At 48.0% G+C, this 22,868-nt stretch overlaps 10 protein-coding genes across 10 annotated transcripts; 5 read left to right on the top strand and 5 right to left on the bottom strand.

Moving 5' to 3' along the window:
- Nucleotides 1-249: 249 nt before the first annotated feature.
- N7520_001230 (RWD domain-containing protein) lies at nucleotides 250-1,023 on the top strand (the record flags this gene model as incomplete). Its single annotated transcript, XM_057135165.1, has 1 exon — nucleotides 250-1,023. One exon carries the CDS (start codon nucleotides 250-252, stop codon nucleotides 1,021-1,023), a length of 774 nt encoding a protein of 257 aa, XP_057001101.1.
- A 161-nt stretch (nucleotides 1,024-1,184) lies between these two features.
- Nucleotides 1,185-2,203, bottom strand: N7520_001229 (LYR motif-containing protein; the record flags this gene model as incomplete). The annotated part of the gene is made up of 3 exons (XM_057135164.1): nucleotides 1,185-1,844; nucleotides 1,918-2,093; nucleotides 2,155-2,203. 3 exons carry the CDS (start codon nucleotides 2,201-2,203, stop codon nucleotides 1,185-1,187), a joined length of 885 nt encoding a protein of 294 aa, XP_057001100.1.
- A 431-nt stretch (nucleotides 2,204-2,634) lies between these two features.
- On the bottom strand, nucleotides 2,635-3,305 carry N7520_001228 (E2 ubiquitin-conjugating protein MMS2; the record flags this gene model as incomplete). The annotated part of the gene is made up of 5 exons (XM_057135163.1): nucleotides 2,635-2,698; nucleotides 2,755-2,834; nucleotides 2,894-3,019; nucleotides 3,081-3,160; nucleotides 3,233-3,305. 5 exons carry the CDS (start codon nucleotides 3,303-3,305, stop codon nucleotides 2,635-2,637), a joined length of 423 nt encoding a protein of 140 aa, XP_057001099.1.
- A 387-nt stretch (nucleotides 3,306-3,692) lies between these two features.
- Nucleotides 3,693-9,084, top strand: N7520_001227 (uncharacterized protein; the record flags this gene model as incomplete). Its single annotated transcript, XM_057135162.1, has 5 exons — nucleotides 3,693-3,770; nucleotides 3,832-3,898; nucleotides 3,953-4,126; nucleotides 4,179-4,474; nucleotides 4,528-9,084. 5 exons carry the CDS (start codon nucleotides 3,693-3,695, stop codon nucleotides 9,082-9,084), a joined length of 5,172 nt encoding a protein of 1,723 aa, XP_057001098.1.
- Nucleotides 9,085-9,365: 281 nt separating this feature from the next.
- On the bottom strand, nucleotides 9,366-10,916 carry N7520_001226 (vacuolar protein sorting-associated protein 26; the record flags this gene model as incomplete). Its single annotated transcript, XM_057135161.1, has 5 exons — nucleotides 9,366-9,604; nucleotides 9,854-9,970; nucleotides 10,057-10,081; nucleotides 10,153-10,625; nucleotides 10,697-10,916. The coding sequence occupies 5 exons, from the start codon at nucleotides 10,914-10,916 to the stop codon at nucleotides 9,366-9,368; spliced, it is 1,074 nt and encodes a 357-aa protein (XP_057001097.1).
- Nucleotides 10,917-12,847: 1,931 nt separating this feature from the next.
- N7520_001225 (gluconokinase) lies at nucleotides 12,848-13,678 on the top strand (the record flags this gene model as incomplete). Its single annotated transcript, XM_057135160.1, has 2 exons — nucleotides 12,848-13,114; nucleotides 13,226-13,678. The coding sequence occupies 2 exons, from the start codon at nucleotides 12,848-12,850 to the stop codon at nucleotides 13,676-13,678; spliced, it is 720 nt and encodes a 239-aa protein (XP_057001096.1).
- A 928-nt stretch (nucleotides 13,679-14,606) lies between these two features.
- Nucleotides 14,607-16,218, top strand: N7520_001224 (uncharacterized protein; the record flags this gene model as incomplete). Its single annotated transcript, XM_057135159.1, has 4 exons — nucleotides 14,607-14,775; nucleotides 14,828-14,934; nucleotides 14,990-15,061; nucleotides 15,118-16,218. 4 exons carry the CDS (start codon nucleotides 14,607-14,609, stop codon nucleotides 16,216-16,218), a joined length of 1,449 nt encoding a protein of 482 aa, XP_057001095.1.
- Nucleotides 16,219-16,536: 318 nt separating this feature from the next.
- Nucleotides 16,537-17,271, bottom strand: N7520_001223 (uncharacterized protein; the record flags this gene model as incomplete). Its single annotated transcript, XM_057135158.1, has 1 exon — nucleotides 16,537-17,271. The coding sequence occupies one exon, from the start codon at nucleotides 17,269-17,271 to the stop codon at nucleotides 16,537-16,539; it is 735 nt and encodes a 244-aa protein (XP_057001094.1).
- A 592-nt stretch (nucleotides 17,272-17,863) lies between these two features.
- N7520_001222 (amino acid permease) lies at nucleotides 17,864-19,844 on the bottom strand (the record flags this gene model as incomplete). Its single annotated transcript, XM_057135157.1, has 7 exons — nucleotides 17,864-18,071; nucleotides 18,121-18,508; nucleotides 18,565-18,744; nucleotides 18,799-19,063; nucleotides 19,111-19,471; nucleotides 19,524-19,637; nucleotides 19,693-19,844. The coding sequence occupies 7 exons, from the start codon at nucleotides 19,842-19,844 to the stop codon at nucleotides 17,864-17,866; spliced, it is 1,668 nt and encodes a 555-aa protein (XP_057001093.1).
- A 1,572-nt stretch (nucleotides 19,845-21,416) lies between these two features.
- On the top strand, nucleotides 21,417-22,832 carry N7520_001221 (phosphatidylinositol-specific phospholipase C; the record flags this gene model as incomplete). The annotated part of the gene is made up of 1 exon (XM_057135156.1): nucleotides 21,417-22,832. One exon carries the CDS (start codon nucleotides 21,417-21,419, stop codon nucleotides 22,830-22,832), a length of 1,416 nt encoding a protein of 471 aa, XP_057001092.1.
- Nucleotides 22,833-22,868: the final 36 nt, after the last annotated feature.

Below are 22,868 nucleotides of genomic sequence, written 5' to 3'. Positions count from 1 at the left end.
GAACAAAAAAAAGTGAAGCTCAAATCCTAAAATTGGAGCTGTTTGCCCGGTTTGCATGTGGGACGTTTCCTCCACTACATTATTTCGCGACAGCGATACAATACAACTTCACAAAGATACGTTCTCTCTCTCACGGTCTCTACATTTTCTTGTGATCAAGTTCAAGTGCTCGACCGCACAATCTTCACGTTTACCACCCTCACCCCGCTCTACTATCCTACCCCTCCAATCCGCAGGCGGATCGCAAAAATGGGTCGCGAAGATCAAATCGAGGAGCGAGAGGTTCTTGACTCCATCTTCCCAGATGAGATCACAGGTGAGTTTTTACACTGCTACTCAGAAATTTCCATGGGCTGGGATTGCAAAAGCTTTACTGACCCAAGTTCCCCGCCACCAGACATATCCGAGACCGCATACAAAGTATCGATAACTCTCGACGTCCCCGAATTTGATACCGAAGAATCCGAGGAGCCTGTGATATACCTGGAAGTCTCATACCCAGAAGATTATCCTGATGTTGCCCCACAACTGAACATTTCCTCCCCACCCAATGCCCCCAGGTATCCGCGACTAGACATTCAAGAGGACCGGGACCAACTTCTCGAATCTCTCCAGGAGACCATTGAAGAGAATATGGGAATGGCGATGGTGTTTACGCTTGTGAGCGCATTGAAGGAAAGCGCCGAATCTCTCATGATGGAGCGCGCCAATGCCGTGCAGGTTGAGAAGGAGAAGGTCGCTGCCAAGTTGGAGGAGGTAGAGAACGCCAAATTTCGCGGGACACCGGTCAATCGTGGAACATTTTTGGAGTGGATGGCCAATTTCCAGAAGGAAATTGCGGACGAGGAGCTGCGGCAAAAGGAGGAGAAAGAAGCCGAGGACAAGAAGAAGAAGTCTGGGAAGGAGGAGAAGAAGCTTACTGGGCGACAACTGTGGGAGAGAGGATTGGCTGGCAAGGGCGATTATGATGAAGAGGGCGAAGATGCTATGCCTGCAGTTGAGAAGCTGAAAGTTACAGCTTAACTTAATGCATAGATATGTCGATATCAAAATATTACTTCATGGGGTATCATTTCGCGATATAATACAGAATCAGGCTGAAACTCTAGCCGTAGATAGAGAGCAAACTGCCCTAGATAGCAGCAGATCATCTCTCGAAAATTGAGAGAGACGAGCTCAAAGGATCACAATCCACTTGTAGGTCTTTCTCCCTCCGCAGCCTGTCTTTTATTTTCTTCCTTTGCAGCCAACTTGCGTTCCTTAAGAACAATTTCCCACAAGCGCTCTGACATTTCCCTGTTTTCATTATCAGTTTGGCTGATTTTTTCAGAAACATCATCTAGCGATTCTCTGATGCTTGTAGTCCATGAAGATCGATCTTCGGCTTTGGTTTTTGTGAGATAGTCCCATGCATCTTCATCCTTGGCGAATAAAAGATCTGTTTGCAGACGCTCTCGTAATACAATCCGATTCCATCGCTTATCTAGCTTTGTCCGAATAACACTGCTAAGATTCCTCGGCTGCGGCTTTTTAATGCGGAGAAAAGGCACTCCGCGGGCATTGACCAGAACCGGCACATGTCGCTTCCCGCTCACCTTGCGCTGGGGGCGCGAGAAAATCGATTCAGCATTCGGATGTCGCAGCTGAGTCTCTTTCTCGTGGCGAATCGACTCCTTCATTTTGAGCCGTAATCCGGACAGCGGTTTCGGGGGGTTCAATTGACTGATCTCTCTTTGCATGGCAGATTGTTTCTCCTTGATTGATCTTGCTTGTGCGAGGATTGTTGTGATCTGCTGCTCATGTTGCCGATTTCCTTTGGAGGCAGAGTCAAGCAGGTCCAGAGCCTAGCCAATCAACGACTTAGTACAAGGAATAGCCAGAAGAAGCTGTCCACGGGACGCTGGTGCAATGTCATACCTGATAGCCAGCTCTCAGGGCATTTGCGACCTGTGATGGGCTTTCAAGGTCTTTATATCGTCGGAATCTCTGCCTCGCGAGAAATCTAGTCTCACCTAGCCATGGTGCATTGTCGGTCGACGCATTGCCGGCCGAAGGAGAACATTGTCGGAGAAGGGATCGATAAAGTGCCAGGCCTGGCAAATGATGAGTGTTAGTTGAAACAGTTTAGTCGCATAAACCAGAAATTCGACTCACAAGCAAAGCGATGAACCCCAGAATGTTTTGGTACGACCGCCTTACGCATTCTGTTAAAGCAAAGTTGCGGGAGAAATTGCGGAAGCTCCGACATGGACATATGTGAGATAGCAGGCACGTGACCATGTTCCCCGGATTCAAGAAGATCCAATGACGAGAAAAAAGTAATTCTATTATATGGAAAAAAGAACAGTCATGTGTTTGACATATTAAGAATTTTCAAACTAGTCCCGAGCCTTAAAAATTGAGGTTACTTGAAGGTTGCCCAATGTCCGAATAGGCTTTCGATATACGTAATGTCTATAGTACATAGTTACACTTGAGTACTACGAATGGAGATAATATGAAGCTTGGCGGCACTATGCATAGACTATACACGCTCTAGAAGAATCATCATAGGGACATTGAAAAAGCGAATAAACCTCGAGAAAAATCACCTTGGGACTCCGGGTTCCTAGCCGATCCTATGGAAATGCAGGCTTAGAAGAAAGTCGCGCCCTCTGGCGGCTGGGGCAGTTTCTTGTTCTGGGGTAAAGCCATGTATCTGAATTCTAGTCAGTACGATAAAACTACATGTAACAAAGCGAGGAAAGAACTCACCGGCGCAGCTCGATCAGGACGGTCTCCATGGTGAACTCGCGCTTCCACTGAGCAAGGCAAGGGAGCTTTGATGGGTCAACCTAGAGGATTCAATCATTTAGTTATCACCCCATATATTTGGTATTTGATCCCTTCCTACCTTTCCGGACCGCTGATCGACGCAGGGAACATTGACTTGTGAAATGAACTGGATCGTGGGAGGGTTGTCAGGATAGTCAGGACCGCAATGGATGTTTACGCTATATATCCGGTTCTCATGGACACTCTGATCCAGTCGAGTGTTAGTGATTGGGCATATTCGACGAGGAGTAGTGGGGTAGACCGACGTGGGGAGGGCCAAGGATTGTCCCATTCCAGTTGCTCATCATCATGTCCTCTCCATCTGCAAGACCGTAGGAACAAGCCTCTATAATTGTTGGAAAACAAAATATGTTAGTGTCCGTGTTGTTTGATTCCGGGATCAATGGAGATATCCTACCTGCACCTTGACCCTTTTCTCCTTTCTCCAACTCTTCAAGAAGCCGGAAGTTTCTCGGCACCGTGGCGGACATGGTGGAAAATAGGGTTTGAAAGAAACCCGGAGAAAAGAGAAAGATGTTGGGAAGAATTCCTGAATGAATAAAGAGGGGCATGTTCCGCGCATTCACGGACTTAATGACGAGTGATCACGTGCGATACGGGTCTTATCGGATTGCTTGGCACATTTGAAGCCACGGGGATTTGTTGACCTGCATCTTGAATCCCATTGAACTTCCCCAGTGACTGGCGCGATCCGGTTGTGACATATGAAAGGCTGTTGAGAGTTCAACATTTGCCACATATCCTTTATAAAAATCACCTGAGGGGCTCTAATCAGGAGCTCCCTCTTACCACCACCGGGAACCACCATCTAGGAACACTGGACTCGGATATGCATTAATGCAGCTCTCTGGTTGGAGATGTCTTCACAATTCTTGCAGACAGAGCTTGCAAACCTCATTCAGGAGTCTAGACGAAAGAATTCTGACCTGCGAAGTGTTAGTCTTACTTCCCCCTAAGGATCCCCTTGAATAGCAAGGCTAACCGAACTAAATCCAGGCAGCAGAGCAATCACTAAATGAGTTGAAAGCGTTGCCCTCGACATCTGAGGCACAAATAGCAGCTGGTAGGCTTCCTTCTACAAATTCCAGTAATTCGGCCCATCTAAATCGTGTTATAGACCTTGTCCGCAAGCCAACTTTTGTTGAGCCATTCATCATCGCATGTCATACTCGGCATGCAAAGCTTGCTGGAATTGGTGTGATATGCCTGCAGAGATTGATCGCATCGCGAGCATTGCCATCGCATCGCTTGAAGGATGTTCTTACAGGCCTGCGGGAAACGACGAACTTGAGTAAGCAGCAAAACCAGTTCTGTCACGAGGAGGAGTTACTAATATCGGACAGGTCTTGATATTCAGCTCAAAATCCTACAATCGTTACCTTCTCTGCTGCAATACTACTCCAATGAGCTCAGTGGAGATCTTCTTGCAAATACGTTGGAAATATGTGCAACTTTACAAGCAAGCAAGCAAATCGCCGTCAGCAGTACTGCCGCTGCTACACTTCAACAACTTGTGGTTTCAACATTTGAGAGAGTTTCTAGCGAGGACAAGCTCTCTACCGATGCCAAAACTACCAAGACCGTGAAAGTCGATGGCCAGTTTGTAGAAATAGGGCACTTTTCATATGATGCCCTACAGGTTAGTTCGCGCCTGGATTATCGCCGCTCTTCTTTACTGACTGCTTTCCCAAGGTTCTGGATGATCTTTGTCGCCTCATTGATGGTGAACAACTGCAATTTCTTCGCACCAGAACTCTATCACCTCCTTTCGTTCTCGAGCTTATCGAGAGCATCATACTTAACAGTGGTCGTCTCTTCGTAGGACACCCCGAACTGTCCCAAGTACTGCGTGTTCGCTTGGTACCATTGATCGTTCGATGTCTATCCGAGAGGACTACATTTGCCCAGACCGTCCGCGTTACTCGGATTCTCTTTGTTCTTCTCAAGCGCCACATGTCTCTCCTAACCTCAGAAAGCGAGATGGTTCTTGGTCTTCTGACTCATTTACTTGAACCAGATGGAACTGCACCATGGAAGCGAGTTCTGTGTATGGAATTATTCCGGGGCCTTTATTCCGAACCAGGGGTTGTTCGTCAAATTTACTCGCTTTTCGATGCAGCAGAAGGCAGGAAGAATATCCTTCGGGACCATATGGCCTCTTTTGTGCGGCTGGCTTCTGAAAAACCCTCATTGATTGGTGTCAGCAATCAATCAACAATACCCCTACGTGCGGACCATTCACGGTCAATGACGGAGGATCAGATTGCTCTTGAGACTGGCGGTGTTGCAGGTGTCATTGGAACATCGCTTCCCCAGACCGAGATGAAGGTCCCCGGGATCAGTACTCAGTGGAGTGTTGTCCGAACGCCTTACATGGAGCTGCTTGACAAGACAGAGCCGTCACTGCCTCCAGAGACTTATATCTACAGTCTTGTTCTGAATTGCATTAGCGCCTTTGCTGAGGGACTTGCAAAGTTTATTCTCCCACTCACTGTTCCGGATTTCAAGCAAAAACGGAGAAATCGACTGGCTGGTACTCCTGATCAGGGGCCTGAATCGGCTAGATCCTCCCAGGACCTTCAATCACCAGATGCGGGAAGAACACAGACAGCTGCGCCGTTCAAGAAGTCGTCCGTACCAATAAATCCCTTGGATTTACAGTCTCATGTTCAGTTTTCTGCCATCAAGACATGTGCTGGCATCATCGAGAATTGTTGGCCTGCTGTGCTTGCAGCTTGCTCCACATTTCTGCACGCTTCCCTTGACGACGAATTCTACCACAACCTAGTTCGAGCATTTCAGAAGTTGGCCCATGTCGCCGGCCTGCTTAGGCTATCAGTGCCCCGAGATGCCTTTCTTACAACGCTCGGGAAAGCTGCTATGCCTGCAAGCACGGGTAGCTCTAAAGTGCAGACCCTTGGAGCACCGACCGCGGCAGGATCCCAGGCTCATGAGGATCTTCAGAAAAAACGAAAAAGCTTTGATTTCACGCGAACCAATTCATTGCCGTCGGATTCACTTGGCTCATCTATCATAGATGGTCCCCTTACTTCTCTCAGCACGAGAAATCTTCTTTGTCTTAGAGCTCTAATCAATCTTGGAATTGCGTTGGGGCCAACCTTGGATCAACCAGCCTGGTCCATTTTGCTGGAGACATTGCAGTATACTGGGTTGGTCATTGGCATGTCATCAAGTGCAATGGTCAAATCAGCTAGTGGTGCGGCGGAAGTTCCAGGAATTTCAGGGAATGATATCCCTACAGCCAATCTCGGCACAGAAGTTATTGCTGTGCAAGCTGCTGCTTCTAAACTGTTTGAAAGCACCGGTGATTACCCCAGTGATTCATTCCAGGATATTCTTCTTGCCCTTTTGAACCTGTCCGTATTTACGGAACAGCGAGAAGAACAAGAAGAAGTCCAGCAGGTATCTGACTTGCCTCAATCACCACAGTCATCCCGGCCGCCTGGGCGCTTGCATCAAAATGCCCGGCGTGTATCACACACCGTTGGGAAATCAAGGATGCAAGATGAGGAGCTGAAATTCGTGTTAGACAAAGGAAATGAACTGGCTAAAGCAAATCTCGAGAGACTATCTTCGTTGGATGCAACAGATAACAACGCCTGGCAATTACTGACACAAAGTCTCATCTCCATCTCTGCGAACATCGCAATTAGTCCAAATCTTCGCCTGCAGGCCAGCGGGATTTTGAATTCATTGATATTTTTGACGATGAAACCAAGAAACGAAGATGAAGAGGAGACACAAAACAAGGTGCAGACAAGGAATCTCCAAACTCTCAAGGATCAAGTTGCCTCTCTTTATGCATCGGATCTAGTTTCTTCCAAGTCTCTGCCCATCACTGTGGTTGAAATTCACGAGCAGAGCCTAGAGGTTCTTCAAAACATTCTTGAGCAATACGCAGAAACGTTCCAAGATGGATGGAACCTTGCATTTGACTTGATTTCCGGCGTCTTTCAAGGTGTTGCAAAAGTGGAAAGTACTGACCAACTCTCTTTACCCACCGAGCGCAGATCCTCGGGCTTGCCAGCCGGGCCACGATTAGTTCGTGCTGCATACAAGTCACTGCATCTCGTCGCATCTGACTTCCTCTCCTTGCTGCCTGCAGCTTGTCTCTTGAGTTTGGTCGATTCGCTCTCGAGCTTTGCGTCTCAAACGCAGGATTTCAACATCTCCCTTACAACCACCTCATTTTTCTGGACCGTGTCTGATTTTCTCCAGGGTCAGATCGAAAGATTTTCCATTGAGAGTCATGTTGATGCGTCTGTCAGTGAAGAGGCTCTGGGTGACCTCGCCCAAGCCAAGGACCTCTCTGTTTCGAGAAATTCGCTCTGGCTTCTGCTGCTACTTCGCAATGTGGATGTAACCACGGATAGCAGATCGGAAGTCCGCAACAGCGCGATCCACACTCTTCTTAGAATTTTTGATGCTTATGGGCAACAACTTTCTCCCAAAGCATGGCGATTGTGTCTGAACCGGGTCCTCTTTCTGATGGTGGAGCAAATTGAAAGCACCTTAACGCAGTCGAAGGCCGTGAAAAGCGATCTCAAATCCTGGGTGGACACAACAGTCGTGATGATCAATGGAGTTGCCAATCTGATCACGACTTTCTTTGAAACTATTGTGAGCGATGAGAAGTTTGATCAGTCATGGACACGCCTTTTGAAGTACCTGCAAGCCTTGGTAGACATGCGTCTCCTCGAATTCAGTGAAGCCACATTTGCCAGCCTCTCAACTATTCTCATCCGAGTACAATCTGTCACTGGGCTGAGTAAAGATGCGCTTCAGTGTGCTTGGAATCTGTGGACCAATGGGCACCCCGCTGGTGATGAAGCCAAACTTGATCTGGATCGACCAAATCAAGATGCTGCGCTGGCTTATATTCAAACCCTCCAACAAGTGTATCGTCTTTACAAAGATGATTTGACTACGGAACATATTGAACAGGTCCTAAGTCACTTGCGGCTGCTCGTATGGAACTCGGTATCCCCATCCTATTCGCCAGATATCGATCGACCTTCCGCCGTTCAAGCACTTGTGATCGATTGTATCAAGTCTCTATGTTTGGAAAAGGAAGATTCTCAAGCTGCTATTCTTTTGTGTCTTGCTGTCCTGTCTTCTTCGGCACTATCCCAATGGAGCCCTGACAGCGACTCGAGAAGGCCTACATTCGTGGCTTTTTCGAAAGATGTCATAGATCTTATCAGCTGGTATATCGCTGAGTTCGGCATCAAACAAGACATTTTCACTAATGGTGCCCTGGCAACTACCCTCGATCGTCTCAGTGTGCCAATTGGGCAGAAGTACACGTGGCAAGGAAAAGACCGCGAGCCATATCTCTGGCAGAAGGCCTCAACGATATCCTTGAACGTACTACAAGTCGCAGTTCCCTATGTGGAAAAGCAATACACCGAGGCTAATACGTCAGAAATAACTCGCTTTTGGCAATGCGTCGTCGATGCTACACATGGCATCGTCTCTGCCCGCGGGTTCCAAGCCCAGCAACTATCAAACGCTCAGATTCAGACCGATGAGGCTTTCGACATCGCCGCCTTCACTCGCCTGAAGACACTAATATTACCTTCGCTCGGAGCATCTGCAATCGCAAGTTCGGTCCGCCGTGACTTTGCTTATGCCCTGTTCAATTCGTCCTTCATATACTCGCCCCAGCGACTCGATCTCCCAGCCACTTCGATCGAGAAGAATCCCCTGCAAGACTTCTACAAAGTCCGATCGGGCCGTACTTTCGATCCCCCTCCAACCCTGCGCCCGAAAATGGCCTACGTGCTCATGGACACTCTTTTCGAGCTTGCTACGAGTGCAGACACTGATGATGCATCAATGCTGTCCCCGCAGACCCTGCTTGCCCAATCTGTTTCTCCATACCTCCTGCTCCGCTGTGCCATGTCGCTGAAAGCCTACATTGCTGATCAGCCTCTGCGCGGCCTGATGCCTCAACCTACACCTGCGCGCAAGGCTCTGCTTCATCTTCTTGTCCACGTGGTTCGGCTCCAAAGCGAGCCTTCCGCTATCCCAGATCCACCAGTTCTGAAAACTATCTCGGTGACGACTGGTTCGGAAGACAATTCTCCGCGTCACCACCGCAAGCATCTTGAATGGCTGTATCCGCTCGTTGTAAAGGCAATTCAGGTAGCAGGCAAAGAACGCGATGATGGACAAGTGCTCCAGGCCCTTGGAAAGGTACTGCAGGAGACGGGTCATTTCGAGTAAACGCGCGTATGTGTTTATTGTTCTATGTATCTAATCGCCATCCCTCATAGGCAGATGTCATGGAGGGACGGAGGCTATCCAGCAATTGAATCACAAATTGCGATCAAACCAAAACGCGCCCTTTGGAAATAATGTAGACGATAAGAACGAGAATGGTAGACTACAGAAATAACGTAACAATACCGGAGCGGAGGAACCATTGATTGGATACAGGAGGAATGTAGAAGGTTGGATGAGAGCAAGTTCGGTGGGTATAGAAGGGCTAGACGAAAACAATCAAATCATGCCGCCGGCGCCGAGACTGGCGGGGTATTACTCTGCTGCTGCTGCTTCAGGTGACCGCTTGGTACTTCACGTCCTGGGCCAGCAGTCGCAGAGCCTGGTGGGAGAATGGCCTGCTGTTGCTGGAGAAGGACCTGCTGTTGAATTGCCTGCTGCTGGGCGATCTGTGGTGTCGAGGCAATCTCAGGTGCTTGGCGGTAGAGGGCAATCTCAGATTGCTTGAAGTAACGACGTTGATCTATAGAATACAGCAAATCATCAGCAACGGCCAGTAATACATCAGGATAAGGTAGTCCCTCGTTGGGTTCCACAATCAGTTTAGCGTGGGGGTGGAAAGCAAGAATCGCCGTGGGATTTACTAGCCGGCCCGACCGTTACGGTTTCAAAGACCGTCGGCTATGTAAAATACCCACGGAATTCAGGGAATTCAGGTCATTGGCCCATGCTAAATTGCGGCCTCCGCGAATAGGATATTGCTGTCACGCACCTTCATCGATCAGCACCAGGCTGAGGTAGTATCTTGTCGAGTATTTCTTGTTCACATCGCGGAAAGTCGGGGTCAAGTCGAATCCACCAAGGAATAGACGAATGGGAATGGTTTCACCTGCAATCTGGTCAGCAACTTGGATGATCTGAAAGATCTTTTGAACAATTGATCGAGTCAAATCTAATCGCAATGGTGGAACTAACCTCTCGAAGGCGAGCCATCCATGATCTAATTGAGTGTTAGCAAGTTGTGGCCGAGTGACAATCACGACGCCGACGAATCCGGGCCAATGCACGTACCTCGAAGCGAACCAAAGTCTCACTCTCGTTATATTGATTGGGAGGGGAACCAGTGGTCTCCCGGCGAATGATAGACAATTCCATATGCTTAATCTTGAGCCGCACGAGCAAGAAATAGATGCGACCGACAATCACGTCCTTGAGGTGGTACTTGGACTTGGAATATTCGAACTCGATGTGCAGGCAGTCTTCAATTCCGACATCCATCTTGATCGCACTGTTGGTCTCCGGCGGCATGCGGTACGAATACACCCAGAGGTCCTTCTCACGGATGACGTCGGCCATGCGCCGCGAGACGGTCACCCGCACGAAATAGCGAAGCTTCACGTTGATACCATTGTAGGACTCGTATTGCTTCTCGACATTCTTGAAGTTGAAAGGGAAGGTTTGGGGGTGAAGCAGCTCGCCCGGCGCAGCAAGCTCCTGGACCAGCGATAGGAATTCGTAATGGTTGCCTCGATCGTAGAACATCTCTGGAGGGGCACAAGTAGCTTGGTTAGCTCTGGTTCGGGGTCTGATAAGGTTGAATAGCATCGGAACTCACCAATCGTGCCAATGAACTGCACCTTAATTCCTGTATGCTCCAATCGCTTGCCATCCTTCGGCCTGATCGTCACCGCACCCTTGACGGACTCTCCATCCATGTACAGGGGAACCCGCTCACGGCGACCCTTGTCGAGCTTAACATCTACTGTCTGGCGGTCATCGAGGTCGTCAAGGACGACGTCGATATCGACCGGGGTGGAAAAAAAGAGAGAGGCCATGGTGTGTGAGTTCAAGATGCTTGGAGCAAGCGCGGAGATCCAGAACGTGGCCTCGTTGCTTAGTAAGACCCCGCAGGCAGCAAAACACGCATCTCTATATTTGTTTCTATTGTTTATTTTTTATATGAAATGGTATTTGAATCATGCATTTATATAACCTTATCGTCTCTTCTTCATTGCTTCCTTATTATGCTCGCTTTGCCATTGTGAACAGGGGTCCCCTTATCTCGACTGCATTATGTGAAATTAAGATATTGACAAGATATTAACAGAACGAGCATCCACTGCCAACCCTCTATATAGAAAAAAATCTAGGTGGCGGCCACCACTATTGATGTCAAACATGTTTGACTCATGCTAAGTTGAGTAGATCTGTATCAACAATAGTGAAAAACAAATTATCTAGCCCAGGAGGAGCTCCCTGACATACCAGAACGGCCAATACTGTATACTTATTATGATACCGTCCAATTGAAAGTTAATCCCATGAGGCCACCGATACCTCCACCTGCACATTTAGCAGTGCACTAAGACTAGCTATCAGATCATGAGGATGAATGAGTACTTGAACCCTAGATTGCGTCTCATTACAATCAAGTTGAATGGACCATCACTACCGCTTTATATGTCAAATCTCCTATGAATGCTCTGCTATGTAGGTGTTGGTCTTCTCCAATTTTGACCAGAGAGTAAAGTGGTTGGCAACTTAGATGCCAGAGCCAGTACTAAAGGTGCTTCCTGGTGAAAGATTTACGGGAATTCATGTCAGATGTAGTCTTTGAACCCCGGATATCGGAAATCGGATTCTGCTTCCCGAGATGTGCTCCAAATATAGCCAATATATGATCCTTGCATAACAAGGACTTCAATTAAGCCCCGCAGAATTAGCTTCCCAAGAAATTTTCCACTTGTAGAAGGAATGTTTAGCCGGTCTGACATTGAGATCGCCCCCATCCATTTCAGTCCACATTTCCGATTTCTCGATGCCGTGTCCGTTATCCGAGAATCGGGCCGGTTGATTAAGCTGATTTTCTGGTTCTCCCTTAATTTTCACGGTTGTCCCACTGCTTGGCATTGAATGCCTTGAAACATGCGTGGGGGGACACATTGTCAACGGATTCAATCGACTGTGGGTCACCTGGACACAACTCCCCTAGATGATACTATCTTTAATTCCGGCAAAGTAGGTGAGGCTGCCATATTAAAGATCGTGATAAGCAGTATATGATGCCATCTATGATATTAGCTAGCTTATATAGGGATTTTTGCTCCAACAAAATTGGGATGCAAAATGTATCCAACCCGGTGGTGTCACTAGCGTGGGGGTACTTTACACCGTAATTTACATACAAAAGTGACATCATTCAACACGATCTCAATTGCCGTACAGACATGAGGTCAAGCTCAATGGATTTATTATTCCCTGTGAGATATTAGTTGAAATATTATCTGTAGCTCAAAATGAAGAAATGATTCGATAAATATTGGAGAAACGCCGAGTCCTCGATGTCGATCGATCTTCCCGACTCCACGGAGACTCATCCCACTCCTCCACTCGGATAACTATTCTTCTCCTCCCACCAATCATGATCATTTATAGCTCCCCCACTCGGCTTCTGGTTTCTTCTTTCCCCCGACTCCACCGTCATACTTGAAAAAGTAGGGAAGATCTCCCTGTCGCGCGACTCTGCCATTCCTCCCCCTCGTTACATACTCTGTCCGATTGCGCAGAATTAATTCTTCTCAAAAAAAAGCTGCTCAACCGCTCATCGTCTTCCAACTTTTTATCAAAACAGCTCTCACGTTGGTTCCGTGGATCACCGCCTCATATCCCGTCATCCATTCCGCTCCGGGCCATTTTGCAATCGCGAGACGATTTGATCCTCCCTTACCCCTCAAAACTCAGCTCAATTCCTTCCGCATTCAGCATCATGCTCTCCGCTGGGGAACGACCTCAGCCACCGGTCGCACCTGCTCTTGTAAATTCGCCGTCCCTACCTGTGACCAAGGCGCACATCATGCCCGATCTGAAGCCCAACGGCACCTCAACACATGCCGCAATGCGCCCTCAAAACACCAATCAGTTGTCCCCAGTGCAGCATATCTGGGTAGTGACCGGTCCCGCAGGTTGTGGCAAAAGTACTGTGGGCCAAGCCATCCGTAAGGAGCTCAACCTACCTTTCCTAGAAGGCGACGATGTACGTGAGATAGCACTATATGGATGTCAAGAAAACAGACAACCATGCTCAAGAAATACGACTCGAAATTTAGTTACAGGTATGAACCAAGGCTAATACGATTCCACGCAGTTCCACCCCAAATCCAACAAAGACAAAATGGGCCACGGCATTCCCCTCACAGACGCAGACCGCTGGGACTGGCTCATCTCCTTGCGCCAAGCAGCCATCAATGCCCTCTCGCCTTCCGAAGCCAACAACTTCCAACCACCCGCCGGTGTGGTCGTCGCCTGCTCCGCCTTGAAGCAGAAATACCGCGATGTGATGCGTGTCGCCGCGTACGGCTCGCCTTCCGTACATATCCACTTTATCTACCTCAAGCTTACTGAGGCTGTTCTTATGCAGCGTGTCACCCAACGCAAGTCGCACTACATGAAGAGCGACATGGTTCATTCGCAGTTGGCTGCTCTGGAAGAGCCGCAGGGCGAGTGGGATGCTATTACGATTAATGTGGAGGGTTCGCCAGAGCAGGTGCAGCACAATGTGCTGGGGGCTGTTACTGAGAAGCTCAAGGAGTATTCGTGAAGAATGTATGGAACTCCGTGGGCTTTTGCATTGAAGATTTCGGTATTGTGGACTGCCATTTCCTCCACTCGGTGTTTATAGGTGTTCTTGTTGTTTTTATATTCGCATTGTGAGTTTTGGCGTGATGTTCTTACCAGCTGTCCTCACACGTCTTTTGATTTGATACCCTATTTTGGGGCGAATGGCATTGCACTGTCTATACTGAACTAAACTAGGTTAAGTGGATTTCCGGCTGTAAACCCTAAATTTAACACCCGTTCTTCAAACCCGCTTTCCTACATGTATAGCTAACTACTCTGGATCATCAATTTGATTATTTATAGCCAAGAGCTCTACCCCTCCGGACTTTTGCCAATTCCTCCGTATTCCTTTCCAACTCCCCTTCACCAACAACGAACTTGTTCTTCGTAAAATGTCCCCACTAAGCCATATGCAGTCGATTCGGGCCCGTGAATCGCTTCCAGAACCATCTTCCATACTGCGGCCACGCCTGGGAGTTCCCAAAGGTGTAACAATCGTGATCCTCATTTCCCAAGCCCGAATTTGCAAAGCTCCTGAATTAAATTAAGGTAGTCACTAAGCAATCTTGATGGTCTCTTGGGATTGACCTTTCATTCAATCGTCTCCCATTGTTATCCATAGGTCCTGTGAGGATCTAGGTCGATTTGATAAGGGGTAATGCCAGATATTTTAAGAGATACACATACATTGGTTTAACCGAGTGACCGATGCTAACCTTTATATTGAGATGACATAATTCCATCTTGATTCTAAGTAAAATTGGACTCCGCGGCAATGCGGGGGAAATCACGTGGCTATCGCCGGTTACCATCGGAGAAAGGAAGTCAACATTTTAGATAAAGACCATCTTTCCATGACTTCTTTGCTCAAATTTGAATGCATATCCCTCGCTAGGTGACCCGGTATCATGAACGTCTTGCGCAGTGGGAGCAATTTCCCCAGTATCCTGCGATCCTGCCGATCCCAGAGTGTTCTCCGCATTCAAAGCCCCATCACGTCCGTGCCCAGCCGTAGATTCCACGCAGGACCAGCTTTATGGGGGATCAAGTCACAAATTTTGAAGGATGTTGGTGAAGGTGAGTACTTGCACTATCAGAGCCTAATCGGCCAATTGATCGCTAATTTTAGAAGGTATCACTGAGGTCCAGATCATTCAGTGGTACGTGGAGGAAGGGGCACATATTGAGGAATGGAAGCCTTTGTGTCAGTACCAGTCTGACAAAGCTGTTGATGATGTGAGCACCCTTGACCTTGACATTGGTCTCCGCGGAAGAGAATTGACAAATATAGATTACATCCCGGTACGAAGGCGTGATCAAGAAGCTTCATTTCGAGGCAGATGATACTGTTCCAACGGGGCGAGTAAGTTGGCCTAACGGTATTATTCTTTCTCACATTTTACTAACTTAATCCTGCAGGCATTGTGTGAAATTGAGGTCGAAGATGGAAAATACCCAGATGATCACCCACCACATGAATCACAAGCGGCCTCAGAATCAACTGCACCAACTCCCGAATCGCAAATAGTGGCAGCAACTCAAGCTGCTGAGGGTTCAACAATACCTCTTTACTCTCTTCCGTCTTCTGAAGCTATTCTCGAGATACCCACATCGAAACATGCATCCCTTGCAACTCCTGCCGTGCGCGGGCTGCTCAAGACCCACGACCTCAACATCCTAGACATCACCGGGACAGGGAAGGAGGGACGTGTCATGAAAGAAGATGTTCTAAAATTCGTTGAAACTCGAGACTCTCCTGCAGCATCTCTCTCAAGTCCATCACAAGTATCTATCACACCAGACACCAAGCAGACCGAGTCTGAGGTCAAACTGACCCCGATGCAATCGGCCATGTTCAAGACAATGACCAAATCCCTCAATATCCCCCACTTTCTGTTTGCCGACGAGTTAACAGTCAGCGATATCTCTTCCATTCGAAAGAAACTCGCCAATGATGCGCGGGATCCCAAGAAAATCACCCTCCTACCCTTCATTGTGAAGGCCGTCTCGCTTGCTCTGAACGAATTCCCCATTCTCAATGCCCGAGTAGACGCCAGCACCCCTGAGAAACCGAAGTTGATCATGCGCGCTAAGCACAATATCGGCATTGCGATGGACACACCGGCAGGCCTGATAGTTCCCAATATCAAGGACGTGGCAAGCCGGTCCATCTTCGATATTGCAGCCGAGATTTCACGTCTCAGTGCACTTGGAAAGACTGGAAAGCTTACATCTGCTGATCTGAGCGGTGGAACTATCACTGTCTCGAATATCGGGAACATCGGTGGCACCTATGTTGCGCCTGTGCTTGTGCCGACGGAGGTCGCCATTCTTGGTATTGGAAGGACAAGGACGGTACCCGTTTTCGATGAGGCAGACCAGGTTACAAAGGGCGAGCTGGTGAATTTCAGCTGGAGTGCTGATCATCGCGTCATTGATGGGGCGACTATGGCACGCATGGGTAACCGTGTGAGGGAGTTGATTGAATCCCCCGAGTTGATGCTGCTCAACCTCAGATAAATAGAGTGCAGATCAACTGAGATAAATAATGAACTGCATGAATATAATTGAATGAGCATCTTCAAAGAAGCTGTGTTGCATTTGAACACACCTAGCGGTATACATCACCAGAAGGATGCACAAGGAAGAAGAGGTTGAACGGAGGCAAGCTAGTATAGAAGCTCGATCGTCACAAAACCATAACGTAGTCTGTCCATAACATGGCTCGTCCTCCGCTAAACCCCGCTCAGGCCGGTTACATGGAAGTATAACATCACAGTTTCTTCATGGTTGGATTGGAAGGTATATAACTTCTTTCTAGCGTATATACATTGGTACCTATTCGCTCGCACCCAGAATAGAGGCCAACGACTTGCTGTTCGCCTCATACTCTCCCTGGTCATCGGTAGGAATCTTCTGCGAAGCAAAAGCCAAGAAAACCGCCTCCCAGTGACCATCATCAAACTTGAACAACAGCGCTCCATCCTCATAGATGCCATTGGCGTAACTCGGCAAACTACCCTGATTCATGTGGATATCGTGAATGCCAGACCCATAAGAAGACCCGAAAATATAAGCAGTCGCCTTCTGGTTGATCGCATCGGAGATGATCGGGTCCAGGTCGGCCAAAATGCTAGCGTCGGAGCCATCGCTACCAAGAATCTCTCCCGAGTTGATATCCACCAGGTTTGCTGTGCGAATGAAGTCCAATCCCTGGAGGGTGGCCTGGTCGCGACGAACGTGCCCTTGACGGTGACGGTGACGGTGACGGTTGTTGCTCTCGCTCTTGTTGCTCTCGCTGCTGCTACTCGGCGACGAAGTGAGGTGGAAACCGAGGTCAAGGTTGGATAGCTGTTCGGTGACGGGGTGTGTGAAGTTGCGGTTCAGCCAGTACACGAGGCGGGAGTCTGAATCAGTGGACTTGACGTTGATGGCGGCTTCGAGTGACTTGCTAGAAGAGGAACCATCGGTGAAGTGGAGGTAGATGTGAGGAGACTTGGGGTCTTCCTCTGTGGTTTGAGCTTCGTAGCTGGTAGGGGTACAAGCCCAGACACCGTAATGGGAGATAGTCATTTTGTGTATGTTTGTAAATTGGAATATGGGAAATGGGAATTTGAAGCTTCAGAAATGATTTGTTTTGAATGGTCAAACAGAGGAGAGGTACGACTATTTAACTATCGAGATCGAGGGCCGCCGATATCGCGTCGTCATGCTGCATTACGCAGTGATCTGGCAACTTATGCAGACTTCCTTATCAATTCGCAAAGCAGATTGTCTGCAGCCAACACGTGCTAGTATGTGGCCAAGACGACGCCGCTTATCGAGCCATGATGTAGCTTGTCCTGCAGCTAAAGCTTAGCGTTGTCCCGCAGCGGAAGTCAATTGGGCACACCATGGCAACGCGGACAGATTTACTGGGATTGTGCGATAATGTGGCGTTGCTGAACAGGTTTCAGCTCCTCTGATTTCTATGATGAGTGGCTCATTGGGATTTTGGGGGCCATGATGTTGCACGATCTCTTACTCCGTAGTAGACTCTTGTCCGGAAAGCCCCACAGAGGGGTATTCCCGACTGGGAAAACTACCGAGACTAGCAGTGAAGAACTTAGGCACAGTGGCAAAAAGAGAGTGGAATCTACTAGTATTCTTGTTGTTATTTTAGTACCTAGCTCCACAGAATATTGAGCTTAGCCCATCTGGACCTTGGCTCTTCAGGAGGATCGGGGTCATTTTCGGCGATCTCCACAAATCGTAGGACAGGCGATTCGTCTAAAGAGATGATTTTAGTCCTATACCAAATCTTATACCCAAAATAAAAAGAGGCAAAGATCCCAATGTCCAAATATGACGAAATGAAAGTTTCGGTTGACCAGCTAGAAACTTTTAGTAACTATCAAGTCCACCAGGATCTTCGTGACTTACTGGCCATGAATAAATGTCGTATAACCGCCAGTCAGTAGAATGATGCTCAGAGAGATTAGAGTAACCCATGCAGCATAGGGTTGCAGTGGTGCTTTCCATGGTAGTCTGTTTCGAGAGATCCCCTGTTTTTTCATGGCATAATAAAACCGCAGATAGGTGGTGCAGATGACCAACCAACTCATAATCTGCGCACACGCGACCAGATCCTGTAACCATGTGAATACAGTGGCAGCGGTGGCGCTAAGAGACATATACCCTAGAGCCATCCAAGTCCCGATGGCGAGTACGCCCATGTATGGCACGCCCCAGCGATTGGTGCGTGCAAGGAACTTTGGGGCTTGGCCTTCGCGAGCAAGACCGTAAAGAATTCTGGATCCGCTGAGAAGAGCTAAATAGGTCAATTTGATTTATGCGATCGATAGTCCTGAACAGGAATCAACGTACTAGAATTGCCAGAACTCCACGCGCTTGTCAAAACAATTGCATTGATGATGTGAGGCACGACACTTATACCAGCTCGAGTCGCTGCAATGAGGAACGGAGACTGGGCAGCGGTACCTGAACTTCTGAGAAGCATTGGATCATTAGATGGGACCAGAAGAGTGATCATAAAAACGGAGATGACTTGGCATATTGTTAGCGCCTTTCGGATATACCGTCAGAATGTAGTTGGCAAACCATAAAATAACATCACGCGCACAAACACTCTTTTGGCGGCTTTCGGAATGTTTCTTCGGGGGGCATGAGTTTCTGCTGCTGCCATTGATATGGTCTCCACGGACGAATATGCGTAAGCGGCATTTGCAAAGACTGTCCAGAATCCCATGAATCGACCCAGCGATCCTGGAACGCCCAAGTACTGCACAAATGGCCCAGGATCTTTCCAGTATTTAAATCCGATAGCTGTGTGATCCGGACCTCCACCAGCTGTGATAACAAGACCCTGGAACTGTGAGTTTTATATCCATACGAGTAATCTGTGATTCTTACCATGATATTCATGCCAACGATCAAGCAAACCTTCAAAATGGCCAATGTGAACTCAATCTCTCCATAGATTCGCACTAGAAACAGATTGCTTGCAAAAAGGACGGCACTGAATACGGTCACCCAAATAGCATTGTTCACCGTAACCCAGAATTGGATAATCACGGCCGCAGCTGAGATCTCCGCTGGGATGGAGATCAAATATTGATATGTGACATTCCACCCTTGTGCAAAGGCAAATGCCGGGTCAACAAAATAAGAGGCAGGACGAATGACACCTCCGCTAAGGGGAACGAGTGCACTGAGCTCTCCAATGGAAAGTGTCACGCCAGATATCAAGAACCCCATGAACAGATATCCCATGCTAATATTCGTTAGTCTTGCGCATAATGTGACAACCTTGGGGATTGACCTACAAAATACCAGCTGGTCCAGCATTCGCCAATGCTCGACCTGATCCAAGGAAAAGGCCTGTCCCAATAGTCCCAGCCAATGCAATCATTTGAATATGTCGTTGCCGTAACCCTTTCCTGAAGACCCAACTCAGCTCAATTCTTGTTGACTAATATTACTTCATAGACAAACCTCAGCTCTTTCCTCTCAGCAAGCTCAGGAGCTCCTGCCCCATCAGGGTCTTTCAAAATTTTCGCCTTTTCTGCGTCGTATTCATCGTGGAGAATATCAGGGTCTCCAATACCCGAGATTCCATCTACCGTTCCTCTGTCGGATTGTACCATAGCAAGCGTGGTTGGAATTGTCACTCATTGACAATACCCGTGACAATTCCAGCTTTCAGCAAGATCGCATCTTGTCCCCTTCATATACTTGAAAAGGAAAACAGGACGGCCTTGATAACGTAGCTTTCCGCAGTGGGGAAATCGCTGTAACGTTGTACCTTTCCCGCATCTGCGTGGGGGGTTTGATAGATGAGTGACCGGATCCGGCTGAGATAACCTATCTTTCTTGTCTCTCATCCAATGAAGACAATTGAATCCAATACCAAGGTTTGAACCATCATTCTCTCAATATCAGTGTTTAGCCGGGGGCCAGTGCTGCACAAAACCCCGCAGGACCCAGCATCGGGTTTGCGGGGAAGGGGCTTGATCCTAGAATTGGAGATAGGCGAAGGTTTTCATTACTTGAAAATATCCACCTCATTGCCGATACATGACTGATATAAAGGTTCAATCTCAAGACGGTCACCCCAATTGATATTTATTCTGCACGGTGCCTAACTCGAGCTGGGATAACTTGGCTTCGAGTCAGGTACCCCTTTGACCTATCCCTCTACAAAGTTATATTGAAAACCCAAATTTTTTAAGCACGATGAATGACAATGGTACTGTAAAGCTCGACGACATGTCAGCTGGGTTGCAATTACAGCAACCTCAAGACAAACCTATGGTGATTGGGAAGATCTTTAGCGACTTGATATCTCCTCTCCAATACTACAGACTGCCTTCTGCTTTTCTACTGTATGTGGCATAGCTCTCTTTCCATCTGCCAGAGCTATCACACGCTGAAGGATTGGATCCGTCAGGGAAACATATCCCCATGTCTCACTTGATAGCTTTTTCTCAACTTTATTGATTGATAAAGCGATTGTCTAAGTATAAGCAATGTTTTTGCAACGGGTGCATGGAATGCCAGGGTTGCTAGAAAGTGTTGGTGACTTGCCTGCGGAAATCTTGTCTTATTTTTTCATAAAGCCTCTTTTGTTTATTTCGAGGTTCTTAAGATTTTTCAAGCGAAATGGCCACAAATTATGCAAAAACATGTCTGTCAAGTCATATTAAAGCCATGGATAAAGATGGTGTTTTGAAATCATAGTTACTACATGTAGCGAATCGGGTGCAATCAATATGAGAAGGGCTTATCAGAACACATAAAGGAGCTGAATAGGTGCAAACTAGTCCTCTACTTGAACTCTTTTATGATCTTCAGGAGATCAATGAACGAAATCAAAATCCTTAGCATTATCTACAGTATGCATGCTATGAAGGTGTACCCCACATTAATTGTTTTGAAGTGCGTCATAACTCCAAATATCTCCGGCAGCTGTATAATTGGTTCATAAGAGCTGAGTTGTGAACTCAAATGATTGGTTTCTGACATTTTCAAGAATGGGATTCAGAATTATCATGTTCGAGTCAATGCCAAGAGAGAAAGGCCCATAGGCGATCGCCTGCAGATTCCATGGTGGAGGGGTAAATTTACCCAGTTTCCTCCGATGTTTGAATGCATCTTTCTCATCCCCGATATACCAATTGTTCCTCGAAGCTTCCTTCCAACCTTGGTACCCGCTCATCATGGTCGCCGAATTTCTCACCATCCGAAATGACACATCCACTCCAATCGTCCTGAAACGCATTGAGCGCTTCGCGGCGCCGGAGTCCAACACCGACATCACCCACATAGCCAGAAATTTCACTCGAGTTCTCACGAACCAAACCCGCGCCAATGCCCCAGTACTCGCGGTCACTGAACAAACAAAGCCGTTCGAGGAGCTACAAGGCCTCGACATCCGCGTGGAGCCATTCACAACAAAGAAAACCGAGCGCCGAGCCTTCAAGAACTCTGATAAGGAGCGCATGCGTCTGACCTTCGAGGTCGAAGGCGAGCGACACCAAATTCAAACTCCAGTTCCGACGCTCGAGTCGGCTACCATGAATGCACTGGTCCAGCACCCCAAATTCCGATTCACGGGCATCTACATCACCCCGGAATCTCATCTAAGCATTTTCTCATCTGCAAACCTGAATGCGTGGATGCACGAATTGCGCGATGACATCCTACTCTCTGCGCTATCTATCCCTGGCACCCACAACTCGCCAACATGCCACATGGCGCCACCTTCCGTGCGCTGTCAAGCCGTCAGCCCACGCGAGCAACTGAAGAACGGTGTTCGTTTCTTCGATATCCGTGTTCAGCCACAATACCCCGATAACCCAGCAAAGGATGAGCTGATCCTAGTACACAGCGTATTCCCGATCTCGCTGACTGGCAACAAATACTTCCGCGACCTGATGAATGAGGTCAACGAGTTCCTGGATCAGAACCCGTCCGAGTCGTTGATTATCTCGCTTAAGCGTGAAGGTGCCGGAAACGCGAAAGATGAGCAACTGGCTCGTATCCTGCAACAGCACTACGCCAATGATGGTAGTCGGTGGTGGGTTCGACCTAAGATTCCGACACTGGGTGAGGCGCGTGGCAAGGTAGTCCTTATTCGTCGCTTCAACTTGCCCGAGGAGCTGAAGAAAGAGCATGGAGGGAATGGGTGGGGAATTGATGCTGCTGCTTGGGAGGATAATACCCCCAACGCGACTTGCCCGAGTGGACAGCTCTGTATACAGGATTTCTATGAGGTCCAGGAAACGACTAATATTGAGAAGAAGATTGAGTATGTTAAGGAGCAGATTGATCGTGCTTCACGTGCTCATTATCCGTTTGGTGTGCTGCCAAGTGTACAGGAGACTCGGAAGTATCCTTTCTTTATCAACTTTTTGAGCGCCAGTAACTTCTGGAAGACTAATACTTGGCCGGAGAAGATTGCTGCGAAGGTTAATCCGGCTATTGTTGACTACATTTGCCGTCGTCACAAAGACGATGATGGTGATTGCTCGACCGGTATCTTGGTGACGGACTGGGTTGGTCATGATGGTGATTGGGATCTTGTGCGTTGTATTGTGGGCATGAACGCCAAACTTCGTCTTAGACAGAACTGATACACTTGGGTGGGGGGTGGGGAGGGTTTCTCTACC

This window comes from Penicillium odoratum (genome assembly GCF_028828045.1).
Source record: "Penicillium odoratum strain IBT 22623 chromosome Unknown utg000001l_segment0_segment0, whole genome shotgun sequence".
NCBI lineage: Eukaryota > Fungi > Ascomycota > Eurotiomycetes > Eurotiales > Aspergillaceae > Penicillium > Penicillium odoratum.
The sequence above is the reverse complement of the archived record's forward strand: the minus strand, read 5'-3'. Positions and strand labels throughout refer to the sequence as shown.